Source organism: Pleurodeles waltl, chromosome 2_2, assembly GCF_031143425.1.
Source record: "Pleurodeles waltl isolate 20211129_DDA chromosome 2_2, aPleWal1.hap1.20221129, whole genome shotgun sequence".
Classification (NCBI taxonomy): Eukaryota; Metazoa; Chordata; class Amphibia; order Caudata; family Salamandridae; genus Pleurodeles; species Pleurodeles waltl.
In genome coordinates, this window is record NC_090439.1 from 1,126,158,185 (window position 1) to 1,126,177,735 (window position 19,551).

The 19,551-nt window shown below is 51.4% G+C and overlaps 1 protein-coding gene across 8 annotated transcripts in view; it reads right to left on the reverse strand.

Annotated features, from left to right (window-relative positions):
- The window catches only part of PLEC (plectin), an 831,873-nt gene that overhangs the window by 286,911 nt on the left and 525,411 nt on the right, over positions 1 to 19,551 (reverse strand). The window contains exon 1 of one of the 8 annotated variants that reach the window (XM_069220975.1): positions 13,880 to 14,018. The exons of 6 other annotated variants lie outside the window; for them this stretch is intronic. In XM_069220975.1, the coding sequence (XP_069077076.1) occupies positions 13,880 to 13,946 (67 nt within the window). In that variant the 5' untranslated portion in view covers positions 13,947 to 14,018. Of the gene's footprint in view, positions 1 to 3,878; positions 3,984 to 13,879; positions 14,019 to 19,551 lie in introns of those variants that run through there. One more of the 8 variants, XM_069220982.1, reaches the window with a different exon arrangement.

Below are 19,551 nucleotides of genomic sequence, written 5' to 3' on the forward strand. Positions count from 1 at the left end.
AATAAACAAGGATTGGATGATTCCTGTCCTCCAAAGCCATGAAGCCTTGCTGAGGTTAACCCTAAGTTAGATATACAAGCTGCAGAATATATATTTTAAACCTACCTCCATACAGTGGAAAGTACCACCCACCCTCCCAAAGCAAAACCACAGTATTCCTGCACTCTGAAGTCGGATTTGAGAAGCAGGCCAGAGCACCAGATAGTGTAACTGGCCCCAAGCCCTGACCATGACTTTCAGCTAGTCCCGTTTCTTCAAACTAAGGCAATAAGCATGCTGGGTCTGGTAGTTTCATATTTTAATAAAAGGTGAGCCTACAAGTCCCAGCATTCTTAGTGTGGTTTACCACATACCAGGTCTGGCTATTCACTTGATGTACTGTAGAACAGCTGTCAACCACGTCACATGCGCCAGGGTCAGCCTGTTCTGTCGTAATGCAACATCTTAACTTGGCACAAGTTGCAGGCCCAACACAGTTATAATTGGAAACATGAAACTACAAGTCCCAGAATACAAAGTGCTGTTGGCTAAAAACGCAGAGCTGATTGATGTTGCACTAATGGCAGGCTGTGCATTAAAGAAATGCCAATATAGTAACATAACACATGGAACCGAGCCACTTGGCATCTATCCTGTAGTCCAATACATGGTGCGTTACAGGTTATTTTTAACACGGCCTACAGCATTCCGAATGCCTTCTGAAAGTTTATTTATTGTGTACACCAGGAGCAAGATTAATTCTAGCTATCTTTGTAAAAGAAGTGAAATAATGGACGTTGTGGTGATATACCCTCAACTGCATAAAAACCCACCTATGTTAAGGTTTTGTAAACTAAACAAAAGGCAGCACAGAGATGGGTGGGGGTCTTACAATTGAAAATCACACATACAGAGTATGCAGCTGCCCCCAGAAGCACCTTTTTTTTTTGTTTTAGCTAAAAGCACTTTACATGCTGGAACTTGCAGGGTCACTTGTTCAATTCAGAGTATGGGCCTACAAGTCCCAGCATGCACAGCGCTCTTGGTTAAGAGTCAGGACTCTATAATGGGGCTCCTATCACAACTATTGACAGTTCTGCAATAAATAAAGAGCGGGGCAGGGATGGTTGCGGGGAGGAGGACAGGCGACCCTGTATGTAGAGTACTCCGGAAGCAAACTGCCCTACAGCTCTCCGGTCTTTTGTTAAACAATACATTCTTATCCAGTCCTCTTCTTAAAGTGTCTTTTTTAACCAACAGCTTTTTAGATCTCACAGCTTTTCTAATGGACCTACCTCTTCCAACTATTTAAAATCTATATAGGGTTTTGGCGCCATCCAGGGGAGCACCTCTCACTGAGCTCAAGCTGTTGGCTGTCCCGTGTATCATTCCGCCTCCTACGGAAGGCTTGCCTTTCAGCGCAGGAGGGACTATTTTACCTTTCAAAACCACACTGAATCATCACACATCAAATCCACTATCTATACAGAAAGTCTTCCTTTTGTTTTTTTTTGCGACTCCTGAGTACTCGGTGACCTTAAAACAGAGTTGTAAATAAAAGCTAGGAGGTATTACTATGTGCGTGCCAGGAGTTTCCGTTCTGCCCATCCCCTGCCCTCTCCAAGCCCTGGGATCTGCACGTCTGGATACACCCATCCTTCCCTACTACGCACTGCTCCACCATGACTATCCTAGGTCACAATTTGATTGGTTGGCCCAAATGTCAATGTCACATTTCATTGGATGGTCGCACAGGCTGTTAACAGCCAACCACGTTGGTCGAAATCAAGCCGCTCAGCCCAGACCACAAAGTCTTAGACAGGAGCTGACTAACGCCATCAGCTCTAGCATGCACAGGCGCCCATTGCAGATTCTACCCATACCTGGTACCAAAACCGGTTCAGTCATACCAGACAAACAAGCCTTTACCAGACATATGCTTGGAATGCGAGTTGTAAAGTGTATGTCAAGGTATGTACCGGTGGGGAAATGTCAACCTATGTGCCATGTGCTTTCAGCGCAGGTGGTTATTGTTGAGCAAAGACATCCCAGCTCCTCTAGACTGTGTTAAGTTAAACTCCCCCACCCCCCCACAACCCCACCCCCATTGATATGTACAGTGCTCTGCTCATCACCAGCTGAGTTCAAGCAATGGCTATTCCAACATATATGCCCATCCATGAAGCATCACTGGCTACATATGAAGGACACATTACTGAATAAGTCATCAGGTCTTCCCAAGCCACCCACTTCTATTAAGAAAAAAGATCACCGACCCGCACCCGCACCCTCACGTGCTTCAGTGGCATTGCCTAACCTGCAGACTGGTCCAGTTGGGTGAGATAACCTCCCTCTTGCAAACACGCACACTCTATAAAATGCAGAAGGCCTGGTGAGGGGTTTTGGGGGGGGGGGGGGGTCTGCAACCGTGGTCTCAGGAGTACAGCAGGTACCCCATCACTCGAACATAAGGAAGGGTCTATAACCAGCATAGAGCAGTGGTTCCCAACCTATGGTCGGGGGACCCTTGGGGATTCGCGAAGCCTCCTCAGGGCGGTGACTGCTTATAAAATCAAATATTATTAACAGATTAGGTCCCCAGCTTTCAGTAATAACTCAGTTGGGGGTCACTGGATTCCAATAATGATTAAGTGGGGGTCCTCAGGTTCCAGTAATGATAAAGTGGGGGTCCACAGAAGTCAAAAGGTTTGGAACCACTGGCACAGAGGTCCCAGGAGTGTGGCAAGTCCCCTCCACCTTGCACACGCCGTCACAGGAATGTAGTCCAGGTCAAGTGTCCTGGATACATCAGGGAGTCTGTAAACTGCAGGATTCCCAGGAGTGTGGCACATACACCCCACACTCACCCCCGTCACTCCCACATTAAGGGAGCATCGATAAACCCCACAAAACACCCAGGCGTATGACACACTCCCTCTACTGGGCGGCACACAGCAAAGGGGCATCTATAAAATGTCGAGGGCACCCCCGGAGTGTGTCACTGTCCTGATCCCCAACACAGCGGGGAGAAGCCCCTGCGGACGTCAGGTATGTTTAAAGGGCGCCCGCTTTCTATCAATAACACAACCAAACAACAAATCCCCCCACAATGAGCTAAACCGCTGCGCTAGCCCCGCATAAACAGAATAAAACAGCAGTTTAGGGGCACCCGGAAGCGGAAGTGAGCCTCCCACACAGCGGCTCTAGAGGCCGGTGGGGCAGTAACGGGGTGCCCTGTGAAGGTGCGACATACATACAGATGCCAGGGTGACCCGAGGCCCCGGTCCCAGGGCTGCCCCAGCCCCGGCTCCGGCTGGAGTGCTCATCTGCACCACTGAGGCAGCTCTCCAGGCATATCCTCCCCTCCGTTCACCACCTACGCTGGATAACCTGATATCCCGGCGCGTCCTATTCACGGCGCGCACAGTTGTCCTGGGCAGTTCACAGGGGGGAAAACACCAACAACCAAAATAGTTTCCGACAACCTTTAAAACGGCCGATGTCCAGACTCAGCCGGCCTTGGTAGGAGTCTGGAGGGGCATTGGTGGGGGAGGGGTGGGGGGGGGTAATGAAACACCAGGTTGCTTTCACTACTGTGCCAATGAGTTTCTACGTTGGCAACGTTCAGCTCAATAAAATCGAAGACTTGTAAGGGGTCCAGGGGTGCCCACCCTTGACTAGGGCATGGTGTACCCACCCCCACCCTCCCTCCGCATAGCCGGACGCACTCATCACCCCCAAGGCGTCAGAGGGGCTTTTTATAAACTGCCTTGGGGTTGGAAATAGACAGGCCGGAGACGTGAAGGGAACTGGGCCCACCCGCAGCACGAGGGGTGCCCCAAAATACCCCCTGCCGAGCAAATGTCACACACCACCTACTCGCCGGACACGAGACCTACCAGGGACGATCTTCATGGAGGCGGCTGGCACCTGCCACGGCGGGCACGGAGGGGTCCGGGGCGTCGGCGGGGGGCGAGAGCCGGCCCTGGGTGGTCGGGAGGAAGAGGAGCGGAGCACTGAGGTCTCCCCGGCTTTGGGAGGGTGGATACACTGCTGAGCGAAATGTCAGCCTGCTCCCCTGTGCCCAGCGGTGGGGGGCGAGGTGGGGGCGAGCTTTAGCAGGATAAAAATATCAGGCGGGAGAAGTGGTCATAGCGCCCGAGATAGAACATTACTGGCCCACAACGGAGAGTGAACGCCGCGCAGGGCATGGCACCAGCGCCAGGGAGAAGGGGCAGCGGGCACAAAGCCTGCTAGCCATGGGGGGTGGGCAAAGAGATGGTGTATGTAGGGATGCTCGACACATATGTACAACTGAAGCCACCGGGAGGAGACAACGAGTGTGGGTACAAGTGAAGACACAGAGAGTAGACAAGTAGTGATTGTACAACTGAAGCGAAGAAGAGGGCTAAAAACAAAACATCATAGGTACTATGAAGCTAAAGAGGAGAGATACAGCCCAGCACAGGTATAGCATGTGCGTACTACGAAGCCCTGGCAATGGGCCAGCTAGTACATATTGTATCTAACCTGTGCGGAGGGGACAAGGACAGGATATGTAGTAAAATAGCAAAGCCAGATGATCAAGAATCAGCTAGTTGCGAGGCAGACACCCAGTTTATGTAGTATCAAAGCTACACGGGAGGTCGGGGGCACCTCCAGGCTATGTACAACTGATGGAAAGAGTACACAAGATACCGGTACTTCTACTAGTAAAGGCCCTGTGCAAGGACAATCGATGTATGCACTATTGAAGCCTCCGAGAGGAACGAAACAGCCAGCCTGATTGCTACCCAAGCCGTTGAGAGAAGACCAACGGTGAGTATACCTACAATGATAGTACAAAGCAGTGCAGCAAAGCCACCAAGAGGCAACCAACAACCAGCTTGTGTACCATCCAAGCCACAACGTGTGTTAACTCAACCAGTACATGTGAGCAGTGGGTATCACAGGATATTTGTCACTGCACTGTCCACCACGGATGAGACTCAACAGGTCAAGCACCATTGACTGGTCTTCGCTGATGTAAGCGCTTGCCCGAAATCTGTCAGGATGGTTTACGTGCCTCGTTTTGGGGTGGAACTGTGGGCAGAAGTCTCAGTGGACCATCCTGCTCCACACAGAGTGGGATCTGCTTGGTCAGATAGGGTGTGGCCACCTGGACCACCCAGGACAGGATCATCCACAGACAGGCAGCAAGATAATGCTCCAATGAAGGCGAGAGCGGGGGAACAACGCAGAGATGCACTTATGAAGAAGCAAAGTGGGACCAGTGATGCAATACACCAGCTCAACCAGGAGCAAGGGCACCCTAATGATACAGACTGATGAAGCGACTGGGGAGACTGACAGCAAAGGGGGGAGGCAGAGAGTACACGAATGCACAGAGCCGAGTGAGTACTCAAGCAAAACAAACTGATGAAACCAACGAGATGGCACAACCACCCAGTATGTGTACAGCACCAAGAGAGCTGCGGATGGGGGGCACACATACTTTATGTGGGAACAAAAACAACATGTGTACCAATGATAGCAAGAGAGGGGGAAACAGCTGCCTCGTGTAATTCAGAATCCTGGAATGGGGGAGGGTCGATATGTATATAATAAAATAGCCATGCAATGCAAGGGAGAAAATACGTGTTAATAAACCTGTCACAGTGGACAGACAACTACAAAATGCCTCAAACAAACCCCCACAGAGCATATTTATTCCCTGGCTACACTCCAGAAGGCAAACAGGGGAAAACAGCAATGACTTGTATTAACACAGCCAAGAACAGGGCACAGGCACCAAGCATCTGACGTGGAATGTTATGGCTGCAAAGCCTGCGAGTCACAAAAATCAGGTCTGCAATCAAGAAGTTGTTGTTTAGTGTTTACAAAAGCCTTTTTGTGAGTCAGAAAATTCTTTGCTACTTGTAAAATGGCTTTTATTGCCCTTCCTGCGTTGCCAACAGAAAGGGCATGAAAGGGACACCTGCTATTGGTGATTCAGAAACAAAAAAACATATCAATGACATATCTGCAATTGTAGTCGTAAACCACTGACTGAAGGCCACACCTCAAAGTGAGTTATATCCGAGTGCGGGTTGGCGCCCAGGGTACAAGTCAGTTACCTGCCCGCCCACCCCTCCTCCAATAGCTCCTAAATGGAGACTTGTTTTTAGTGCAACGCCGGTCTTTCTATTGGACCTGGGCTGCAGAAAAAAATGCATGTTTTCCGTTTTGGAGCAAAGGCAGGGATGGAGGGCTCCTTTCCCTCGTAGGATTCCACAGCCAATCACATGGATTACACAAATACGGACATGTCCAGTTAAATATTCCTTGTTCGGGTCACTTTGCTACCCCCTGTGAATGGACAATTTACGATGTGATTTAATAGTCACAAATCACATGCTCATTCGCAAATCGGTCCATGAGCAAATTGTACGTCCCTGGATTGAGAGTGGGACGCTCCATCAGCCCCTTAATACAATAACAGGGGCAAAAAAAAAACACAAAATAAAAAACGATGGCAGCAAAATGCGATTAAGAACCATCATTAGCTACATACAGTCTAGAAAACATACATTTGAACTTGAGTCAGGCACGTTTGCATGGATCCGTGCAAAAAAAAATGTCCATGTATGTTCACGTCGGGACCCCACAAACTGACCTCTAGACTTTCATGTAAAAAAAATTAAAAAATAAAAAAACGCTATGCATTCTGGGCCGTGTAGTCTTCCTTTGTTTCCGACGCAACAAAGCTGGAAGCAATGGTTTGTATGAAAGAAAAGCTGTCGGTGGGGGCGCCACGCACAGCGTGATCCACATCAGATCACTGGCACACAGCTTGTTTATTTTCACTTTGGCACCCCCTGAAAACTGCTGTTTGACTCTTGGGTACCAGAGTGTGTGCGAAGCAGCGGCCTCCAAGGCTGTCCACCCCAGGAGTGGTGTACGGGGTCTGCCCTTTCTCCACAACTGCTGTTGTGATATTGTGTGGCATTACCCCCGCTCCCCGCCCTTTGCACTGTCCCGTCAATCCGGTCTCGGGTAATGAGGATTACCCCTTCTCAGGTACTGTAAACATGATCTGTAATCCTCGTGTGAGTACAGCCGCGTCACGGGGCACTCTTCTGTGTAAGGCGCTGTGCACGCGCTTAGTGATGCCTGTGCACTGTGGTGCCGCACACACCTGTGCACACCGTCGGTCACAACCTGCCCTGCACACACTCCTGCACGTCTCATCTCACAATCACCCGTGCACACCCTCACTCACAACCTCTTCTGCACACAATCATGCACGTCTCCTGCAGCACACACCCGTGCACACCCTCACTCACAACCTGCCCTGCACACACTCCTACACGTCTCCTCTCACAATCACCTGTGCACACCCTCACTCACAACCTGCCGTGCACACCCTCTCTCACAGCCTGCACACACTCCTGCACGTCTCCTCCCACAATCACCGGTGCACATCCACACTCACAACCTGCCGTGCACACACTCCTGCACGTCTCCTCTCACAATCACCTGTGCACACCATCACTCACAACCTGCCGTGCACACACTCCTGCACGTCTCCTCCCACAATCACCGGTGCACACCCACACTCACAACATGCCGTGCACACACTCCTGCACGTCTCATCTCACAATCACCCGGGCACACCCACACTCACGACCTGCCCTGCACACACTCCTGCACGTCTCCTCCCACAATCACCGGTGCACACCCACACTCACAACCTGCCGTGCACACACTCCTGCACGTCTCATCTCACAATCACCCGGGCACACCCACACTCACGACCTGCCCTGCACACACCCCTGCACGTCTCCTCCCACAATCACCTGTGCACACCCACACTCACAACCTGCCGTGTACACACTCCTGCACGTCTCATCTCACAATTACCCGTGCACACCCTCACTCACAACCTGCCGTGCACACACTCCTGCACGTCTCATCTCACAATCACCCGTGCACACCCTCATTCACAACCTCTTCTGCACACAATCATGCACGTCTCCTGCAGCACACACCCGTGCACACGCTCACTCACATCCTGCACTGCACACACTCCTACACGTCCCCTCTCACAATCACCTGTGCACACCCACACTCACAACCTGCCGTGCACACACTCCTGCACGTCTCATCTCACAATCACCCGTGCACATCCTCACTCACAGCCTGCCCTGCACACACTCCTGCAACACACACCTGAGCACACCCTCACTCACAACCTGCCCTGCACACACTCCTGCACGTCTCCTCCCACAATCACCTGTGCACACCCACACTCACAACCTGCCGTGCACACACTCCTGCACGTCTCATCTCACAATCACCTGTGCACACCCACACTCACAACCTGCTGTGCACACACTCCTGCACGTCTCCTCTCACAACCTGCTGTGCACACACTCCTGCACGTCTCCTCCCACAATCACCCGTGAACACCCTCACTCACAACCTCCCCTGCACACACTCCTGCATGTCTCATCTCACAATCACCCGTGCACACCCTCACTCACAACCTCCCCTGCACACACTCCTGCACGTCTCCTCCCACAATCACCTGTGCACACCCACACTCACAACCTGCCGTGCACACACTCCTGCACGTCTCATCTCACAATCACCCGTGCACACCCTCACTCACAACCTCCCCTGCACACACTCCTGCACGTCTCCTCTCACAACCTGCCGTGCACACACTCCTGCACGTCTCCTCCCACAATCACCTGTGCACACCCTCACTCACAACCTCTTCTGCACACAATCATGCACGTCTCCTGCAGCACACACCCGTGCACACGCTCACTCACAACCTGCCCTGCACACACTCCTACACGTCTCCTCTCACAATCACCTGTGCACACCCTCACTCACAACCTGCGTGCACACCCTCTCTCACAGCCTGCACACACTCCTGCACGTCTCCTATCACAATCACCTGTGCACACCTACACCGTGCCCTACACACACTCCTGCACGTCTCCTCCCACAATCACCTGTGCACACCCTCACTCACCTCCCCTGCACACACTCTGCACGTCTCCTCCCACAATCACCTGTGCACACCCTCACTCACAACCTCCCCTGCACACACTCCTGCACGTCTCCTCCCACAATCACCTGTGCACACCCACACTCACACTCACAACCTGCCGTGCACACACTCCTGCAGCACACACCTGTGCACACCCTCACTCACAACCTCCCCTGCACACACTCCTGCACGTCTCCTCCCACAATCACCTGTGCACACCCACACTCACAACCTGCCGTGCACACACTCCCGCACGTCTCATCTCACAATCACCCGTGCACACCCTCACTCACAACCTCCCCTGCACACACTCCTGCACGTCTCCTCCCACAATCACCTGTGCACACCCACACTCACAACCTGCCGTGCACACACTCCTGCACGTCTCATCTCACAATCACCCGTGCACACCCTCACTCACCTCTTCTGCACACAATCATGCACGTCTCCTGCAGCACACACCCGTGCACACGCTCACTCACAACCTGCCCTGCACACACTCCTACACGTCTCCTCTCACAATCACCTGTGCACACCCTCACTCACAACCTGCCGTGCACACCCTTTCTCACAGCCTGCACACACTCCTGCACGTCTCCTATCACAATCACCTGTGCACACCCACACCGTGCCCTGCACACACTCCTGCACGTCTCCTCCCACAATCACCTGATCACACCCTCACTCACCTCCCCTGCACACACTCTGCACTTCTCCTCCCACAATCACCTGTGCACACCCTCACTCACAACCTCCCCTGCACACACTCCTGCACGTCTCCTCCCACAATCACCTGTGCACACCCACACTCACAACCTGCCGTGCACACACTCCTGCACGTCTCCTCCCACAATCACCCGTGCACACCCACACTCACAACCTGCCGTGCACACACTCCTGCACGTCTCCTCCCACAATCACCCGTGCACACCCACACCCTGCCATGCACACACTCCTGCACGTCTCCTCCCACAATCACCTGTGCACACCCACACTCACAACCTGCCGTGCACACACTCCTGCAGCACACACCTGTGTACACCCTCATTCACAACCTGCCCTTCACACACTCCTGCACGTCTCCTCTCACAATCACCTGTGCACACCATCACTCACAACCTGCCGTGCACACACTCCTACATCTCTCCTCCCACAATCACCGGTGCACACCCACACTCACAACCTGCCGTGCACACACTCCTGCACGTCTCCTCCCACAATCACCTGTGCACACCCACACTCACAACGTGCCCTGCACACACTCCAGCACGTTTCCTCCCACAATCACCTGTGCACACCCTCACTCACAACCTCCCCTGCACACACTCCTGCACGTCTCCTCCCACAATCACCTGTGCACACCCACACTCACAACCTGCCGTGCACACACTCCTGCACGTCTCATCTCACAATCACCCGTGCACACCCACACTCACAACCTGCTGTGCACACACTCCTGCACGTCTCCTCCCACAATCACCTGTGCACACCCACAACCTGCCGTGCACACACTCCTGCACGTCTCATCTCACAATCACCCGTGCACACCTACAAATTACAGCAGTCGCACCATAGCACGGACCACACCCCGCAATCTCCTGCAAAAACATTTAATGTCGCAACTTCCAGACGCCAACACAAGGCAGTGATCAGAGGATGTGGCATGCGACATATGAGTGGCGTGGGACGCTGTCTTGCATGTGTGTCAGGTGTCTTTACACACGTGACGTGTATTTTTTTTACTTCCTGTGTCTGAATATTTCCAATCATCTCTTAAGAAAGTCCGTGGACGTCCATTCTTATGGCCATGTGAAGGTATGTAGATTTACATACATTCAGCTGTGTGGAAATGCAAGTGATGAACATGTGCCTAGCTATGGGTTGCGTGTAAACATGAGCTTGGTTGCTACATGCATAGAGTCGAACGGTGCATGCGTGGTACGTCTAAACAGATGTACACTGTTGCGCTACAAGGGTGCATGAGTGTGCTTGGAAATGTACAAGAACACATGTTTACAGCTGCGTCGTATACATGCACAGTACATGCAGTCGTATGCTTTACTACATGACTGCATTTTTTTCACGTAAAGTCTGCATATGAAGCTATGAAATACACATGTATGCAGCTGTGTGGTACATGTGAGATTTCGTGGTACATGTAGACAGCTATATACACGTATGTTAACGAGTGTGCCTTTGTGCAGATATGCAGCGGTTCAGGAATGAGGGTTACATTTCTAATTCCACCTGCAGTAATCTTTTCCGATTGTAAGAACTCTAAAGTGGGTTGAAGAGTATTTGTTTGAAGCACTATATAATATATACAAATCAAATTAAGTATAGTTTCATTACACAAAGCAGTTGACGTGTTTTACACTTTAATGTCCACATATTGCCAGCTACAGATCTCCCATGGTCTAACTGACCTTTTCATTCGGCATTACATTTATATATGTCAATTGCATGCAACTGCTTTCCTCTTCCCGCCCATTATCGCTCGTCTCCCTTCTTCAAGATTTAATTTGCTGATTAAATTATCTTTTAATGACAGAAAGGGCAGGTCATGCCAGCTCAGAACAATTTCTCTGCCGTCATTCTTGCTAAACACATAGGATTGGGCATTACTGAGTTTACGGAAATAACAAGCATTGGCAGAGCAAATAGATATGGTCTTAGTTGCTGACCTTTTTTGATTTTGCCAGTGCTTATTTATCTGGGCGTTTTTTGTATGGAGGAAAGCACTGTATGAAAATAAACATTGCCCGTCAGCCAAAATAAATGTATTATTTTATGTAAAATCACACAATGCACCAGTAACCCCTCGCACTGCTGGGAACTACTAATTGTGCGGAAGTGCACCCTGGGCAAGTGAGGAAGTCAGTCACTGACAACCATGGAAGCCAATGTCTGAAGGAGGCGGGCCCTGTGTCCCAGTAATGTCTGAATGACATTACAGCCGACCAACGAAAAAACATGGACAATGTCCATTAACAAATATATATATATATAGCAAGCCCTGGATGAAAGAGAGCCCCTCCCCCCCCACTCCCCAGTGATGGCTGGGCCTCGGTTTTAAGACAGCTTTCTAAGTGCAAGGAGAAGGGGTGGAGCCGAGGTGAGGTTGGTCAGAGGCAACCCAGGACCTGTCATCACAACTAAAGGGGACTTGAAGAAGAGACTCAAAGCCCACTTAAACATGCCCCAAAAAAGCCAAACGTGCCCAAACTAGGCAAAGGTACCTGAAAGTGATGAATGAACTACCCCTGGGGGCTGAGATAACATTCACAGGCTGAAGTAGCACACGCTTTAGTGTCCAGAAGCAACAAACAGCAGTGGGCGACTAACTGGCAGCTCACTGAGCCAGCAGGCTAGTAAGGAAGCTGGCAAGTGAGACATTAAGGCTTGTTGGTTGGGCAGGTGAGTGACTTCCCAGTAGGCAGATCCCACCAACAATCTCAGAAACTAAAGCGGACTCGAAGTAGAGATACAAAGCCCATTTAAACGTGCCCACTTCTGACTGTAGGTAAAGCTGCCTGAAATGAATGAATGAATGAATGAATGCATGCATCAGAGGTCCTTGCGGCTTAAGCGGACTGGCACAGGCACACAGGATTAACTTTAAGGTGTGTACTGTTATGTGTTCACTAGTGAACTCTTCCAGTCTGGTGGTAATATGTGGTGCATGTGTGCTCTTTTGATGTGGGCACTAGTGAACTCTTCCAGTCTGGTGGTAATATGCGGTGCAAGTGTGGTGTTTTGATGTGTGCACTAGTGAACTCTTCCAGTCTGGTGGTAATATGCGTTGCAAGTGTGGTGTTTTGATGTGTGCACTAGTGAACTCTTCCAGTCGTTTTCCCTGCAAATACACTGGTGGTATTATGTGGTGCATGCGTACTATGTGTGCACTAGTGAACTCTTCTGGTCGTATCTCTGCTCATACACTAGTAGTATTATGTGGTGCTCGTGTGCTGTTATGATGTGTGCACTAGTGAACTCGTCCGGTCCTCTCTCTGCAAATACACTGGTGGTGTTATGTGTGCACGTGCGATTGTGAGCAGTGTGCAAAGAGTGGTGAGCACGCGTCTAGAAGGGAGTGTTGTAAGCAGTTGTGTTCTTGTTGGTTTGCGTGCAGGCACACACTTGTTGTAAATGTGTTACACAAGAACACTTACATTGAACAGGCCCACTACATGCATTGTAAGCACTAGACAGAGCTCAAGGGTACGAGCAGGACCACTGGAATTAGGCGGCAGGGAAGAGCCAAATTTTGCAGCACAGATGACTAAATTATGCGGCAAGAAAAGGCAAATTATATAGTTTAATGAGGTACACTTTATGACAGTATTATAAATGTGATATCTGTAGTCCCTGATAAGTGTATCCAAACAAGCCTGGTCATGACAGCAGTGTAACCTGCAAGCATGTGAGGGGCTTCTGTGCGCTACACCTGTGTTATATGTAGCTATGATGTGCGTGCTCTGTGGGCCGTGCTCCAGCGAGACATCTTTGCCCACATAGGACGTCTTTCCCCTCCCACTACCACCAGACTGGGTGTCGGGGTGCAGGGTGTCTCCCTCCCTTCCAATCCCAGTAGCCTGTGTCTCACATCTGGTGCCCCCTCTCGGCCCAGCAGCCAGTGCCCCCTCCCCGCCCACCGCTAGGGCTGCTCTTTCGCCCTTGCTCCCCCCTCCCTCCCCAGTAGCCAGCCTCCCCTCCCACTGCCCACACCAAGGCTGCTGTTTTGGCCTTCCTCCCTCTCCCACAGCCAGGGCTTCTGTTTTCCCGCCCTCCTCCTCTTCTTCCTCCTCCTCCTCCTCCTCCCTGGCAGACAGCCCCTCCCCCCACCACTACCCTTACCTTGCCCCTGCTGGATCAAGTCTTCCATAAAGTATCGTCCGTCGTCCTGCTCCATGGCTAGCGCCATCTGAGTACCGGGGGAGACGAGGAGCTATGCGGAGCGCGCGCTCGGGGGAGTGTGGAGGAGGCGAGCTCTTGTCCCGGAGAGTGAGAGGCAGGACCGAGCCCACCCAATCCGAGGGAAGAGGGGGGACTGCGAGGCACACCCACAGTCCGAGGCGAGGGGCCCCGCCAGCCTCGCTCCTCACACCTGGACCAGCCCCAGCGCCTCCTCCAGCTGCGTCCTGCCCCGCCCCGGCCCGCCCGACGCAGGGTTCCCGGGACATGTCGGGAGATGCCGGCTGCCCGCCTCCCTCCCTAGGCAGAGGTGCAGGCCTCCTACCTCAACCTCGGGAGTTACCTTCTCCGCAGCAGGCGCCTGTACCTCACTCCTACCCGTATCAATGCACTTAATACCTCAGCTCCTACAACGCACCTGTACCTCACTCCTACTTACAATAATGCACTTACTCGCACTTCAGCTCCTACTACTCAACTGTACCTCTTCTTCTACCTGTATCACTGCACCTACCTCAGCTGCTACTACTCACCCGAACCACTACTTCTACCTGTATCACTGCACTTACTCCTACCTCAGCTCCTACAACTCAACTGTACCTCACTCCTACCCGTATCAATGCACTTAATACCTCAGCTCCTACAACGCACCTGTACCTCACTCCTACTTACAATAATGCACTTACTCCCACTTCAGCTCCTACTACTCAACTGTACCTCTTCTTCTACCTGTATCACTGCACTTACTCCTACCTCAGCTCCTACAGCTCACCTGTACCTCACTCCTACCTGCAATAATGTACTTACCCCCACCTCCGCTACTACTACTCAACTGTACCTCTTCTTCTACCTGTATCACTGCACTTACTCCTACCCATGCTCCTACCTTTATCCTTGCACTTACTCCTACCTCAGCACCTACTACTCATCTGTACCTCACTCCTACCTGCAATAATGTACATACTCTCCTACCCATGCTCATACCTTTATCCGTGCACGTACTCCTACCTCAGCTCCTACTACTCATCTGTGCTTCTGTCCCTACCTGTATCACTGCACTTACTCCTACCTGAGCCTCAAGAGTTACCTTCACTGCAGCAGACACCTCCACCTCACTCCTACCCGTATCAATGCACTTAATACCTCAGTTCCTACCACTTACCTGTACCTCAGCTCCTAACTGTATTAATGCACTTACTCCTCCCTTTATCCTTGCACTTACTCGTACCTCAGCAAGGGTACAACGGTGGGGAGTCCTACCTCAGGAGTTACCTTCACTGCAGCAGACACCCGTACCTCGGCGCCCCCTGTATCAGTGGACTTACTTCTACCTCAGCACCTACCTGGATCAATGCACTTACTCCTACCTCAGCTCCTACCTTATCAATGCACTCCTATCTCTGCTCCTACCACCTACCTGTACCTCAGCTCCTAACTGTAACAATTTACTTAACCCTACCTCAGTACCAACCTGCATCCCTCTGCTTACTTCTACCTCAGCTCCTACTACCCACCTGTACTTCAGCTCCCCCTGTATCCCTGCACTTCTCCCTCACTCCTACCTGTATCCCTGCACTTCTACCTCACACCTACCTGTATCCCTGCACCTCTACCTGTATCCCTGCACTTATACCTCACTCCTACCTGTATCCCTGCACTTGTACCTCACACTTACTTGTATCCTTGCACTTCTACCTCACTCCTACCTGTATCCTTGCACTTCTACCTCACTCCTACCTGTATCCCTGCACTTCTACCTCACTCCTACCTGTATCCCTGCACCTCTACCTGTATCCCTGCACTTATACCTCAGCTCCCCCTGTATCCCTGCACTTCTACCTCACACTTACTTGTATCCTTGCACTTATACCTCACTCCTACCTGTATCCTTGCACTTCTACCTCACTCCTACCTGTATCCTTGCACTTCTACCTCACTCCTACCTGTATCCCTGCACTTCTACCTCACTCCTACCTGTATCCCTGCACTTCTACCTCACTCCTACCTGTATCCCTGCACTTCTACCTCACTCCTACCTGTATCCCTGCACTTCTACCTCACTTCTACCTGTATCCTTGCACTTCTACCTCAGTTCTACCTGTATCCCTGCACTTCTACCTCACTCCTACCTGTATCCCTGCACTTCTACCTCAGCTCTCCCCTGTATCCCTGCTCTTCTACCTCACACTTACTTGTATCCTTGCACTTCTACCTCACTACCTGTATCCTTGTACTTCTACCTCACTCCTACTTGTATCCCTGCACTTCTACCTCACTTCTACCTGTATCCTTGCACTCCTACCTCACTTCTACCTGTATCCTTGCACTTCTACCTCACACTTCCCTGTATCCTTGCACTCCTACCTCACACTTACTTGTATCCTTGCACTTCTACCTAACTCCTACCTGTATCCTTACACTCCTACCTCACACTTACTTGTATCCCTGCACTTCTACCTCACTCCTACCTGTATCCTTGCACTTCTACCTCACACTTCTGTGTCCCTGCACTTCTACCTCACTCCTACCTGTATCATTGCACTTCTACCTCACACTTACTTGTATCCTTGCACTCCTACCTCACTCCTACCTGTATCCTTGCACTTCTACCTCACTCCTACCTGTATCCTTGAACTTCTACCTCACTCCTACCTGTATCAAGGCACTTATTCCTCACTTGTACCTGTAGTGCTGCAACTACAGCAGCATCTCCTCAGTGCTTACCTGTACACCAGCCCTACTGCAACAGAGGTGTAGAAGCAGGGAGTTTCACTAGGACTGGAATTGGTGCAATTTCAGTAATTCTGCATTAATCTTTTACACGGAATTACCATAATTATACAATTACTCCTGTTTGTGTAGTTAAGAGTAATTTGAGAGAAAAAAAAACCCACAGCAAGAGCATATTTAGCGATGAACAGCGGCCGCTCGCTATTTGTGTTCTGCTGCATTTATCGCTGTTTTAGTGTAAAATGCATTTGCACGTCCATTTTGGAAACGAGAGAGCACTTTTGCCCTGACAACTACAGCTAAACGCAGAATTCCTTTTCTCACGTAATTCAAGTGTAATCTCATGGAATCTCTAGGGAACTCCAGGTTATTCTACACGGAATTACTTGAGTTACGCCCACCCTTACTTTTCCCCTCAGACCCAGCAGTTACCCTCACTACCGCACTAACCTGTACCTCAGCTCCTACATGTATCCCTGCAACTACCTCAGCGTGGGTACAACAGCGGGTCACGGGCGCATTATGCCCTACCTTCGCCTCAGCACTGACTGATTAATAACAGGTGCCTCTGCTTCAGTAAGTCTCCCGCAGGAGTACCTCTCTGTGCAGCTACCGGCCTCTACCGGAGTATTTACTGTTTCACCAGCCACTTACCTCTCCCAAAGGAGCTACATACCCCTACCTTGCCCACTACATCCATGCCTGCACCTACCTATGCACCAGAACCGCCTGCCTATGCACCAGCAGCTATCTATGCAGCAGCAACCTATGCATCAGCAGCAGCTACCTATGCAGCAGCAGCTACCTATGCACCAGCAGCAGCTACTTATGCACCACCACCAGCTACCTAGCTATGCACCAGATGCTACCTAGCTATGCACCAGAGGCTACCTATGCACCAGCAGCTACCTAGCTTTGCACCAGCAGCTACCTAGCTATGCACCAGCAGCAGCTCCCTAGCTATGCACCAGAAGCTACCTAAGCACCAGCAGCAGCGATTTATGCACCACCACCAGCTACCTAGCTATGCACCAGCAGCTACCTATGCACCAGCAGCAGCTTCCTAGCTATGCACCAGCAGCTACTTATGCACCACCACCAGCTACCTAGCTATGCACCAGCAGCAGCTACCTATGCACCAGCAGCAGCTTCCTAGTTATGCACCAGCAGCTACCTATGCACCAGCAGCAGCTACCTATGCACCAGCAGCAGCTACCTATGCACCAGCAACGCCTACCTATTCACCAGCAGTTACCTATGCACCAGCAGCTACCTCAGCCACAAATAAATAGCGTTGGCCTCCGCCCATCACTTTGTCTGCCTCAGACCATCCTCTGATGCACATCTGTCTACAGAGAAATGATGCTCAGATAGGTCGCCTCTGAGTAAAAATGCATTTTTGTGATCATGTGTTTTTTTGTACATCAATAATACAGCTTGTGACGGACTCTCCACCCATAATCAGACCGTTCTGAGGATCGGATTTGCTCTTAATTCTACGCTCTGTGAAGGCATTTGTCTTTGCAACTGTGTTAGGAGGCGATAAGACCAGGCATCGGCCGCAGTATCCACCCCTCACCGCCATAGAAAATGCTAACAAACTTGCTGTATTTCCTTGGCACATTATGGGGCTGGCATCACCACCTATCCTGGATCTGTTCATGGTAAAGTCTGGCCCTCGCCAGCCTCACACATCCCTTTGCCTCACATGTCCTGCTGCATTAAGCATCTAGTGCCTAGACCACAGCGAGGCGCTAAAAGAGGTCAGGCAGGCACCTCCCCCAGCATCCAAACCCCCAGCTTCGTCCCCGTTCCAATGGCATTTCCTCCACCGAATGCTCTCCACATGTTCCCCCTCAGACGGCTTTAATGAGAAAGGGAACCACGGAAAATGTTAAAACAAGCCAGCGCGTGCCGCCCCTTGCACCCGGGCCCAAGACTGGGTGTGAGGAGAGAGGAGAGGGCCTCAGAGGGAACGTGGAGAGTCTAAGCTGTGCAGAATGTGCGGGCTGTTTCTAGGACGAGCCAAAACCGACGAGCATTTGGTAGATGTGCCTGGAAATGCACGAGCAAGCTCAAAACGATGGCGTGGAATGCACGCAGCGCGATCACTTGTCGTTCAGAGGCTTTCCGACTCATCGCTTTGTGCTGTCCGTGCTAGGTCGTGTTACTGGCAGAAAACAACCCCTGACCTACTGCCATGTACAGTGGGACTGGCACGGAGGTCGAGCAATGCCAAGGCCACAGAAGTATCAAAGAAACTGGACAACAGACTGGAGTGCCCGGGTGTCACTGGCCTGGACGAGGCATTTGAGTTGAAAAGCTTGTACTGAGTAGGTGCAGGCCCTGGTCGGTGAGGGTGGCAGGGGGTCAATAAGAACTCTGGGCTGGCAGACTGGCACTGAGGTGGTGCACCCCTGAGCTACGAGACTGGCACTAAGCTGGGAGACTGGCACAGAGCTGGCAGTCTGCACGGAGGCAATGGAGGCCATGAGCCTGGAACTACGAAGAATGAGAGATATGGGCTGGCGGGCTGGCAGACTGGCACAAAAGTGGTTCGACCGCTGGGCTGTGATATTGGCACACAGTTGGGAGGACCTACTTTTCTGTTTGGGGGCGGATACTTCCGTCTCACCCACAGTCTCTGGCATGCATGCTGCAAACATGTCCAGCAATAGGGCCATTGTCTGCAGTGCCCACGCCAGCCTGGAAGTGCCATCTGCCTTGAATTCGTAGATCCTTCAATCACGAAGGACTCCTTTCCAAAACAGACATTCGACAATGCACAAAGAAGGGTTAGGAAACTAGCGCCTTGGTCGGGTCTTCTTTAGGCGCCTAGTGACTTGTGGTCATGAGTGAGCGCTATAGAAGGGGTCCATTCCACA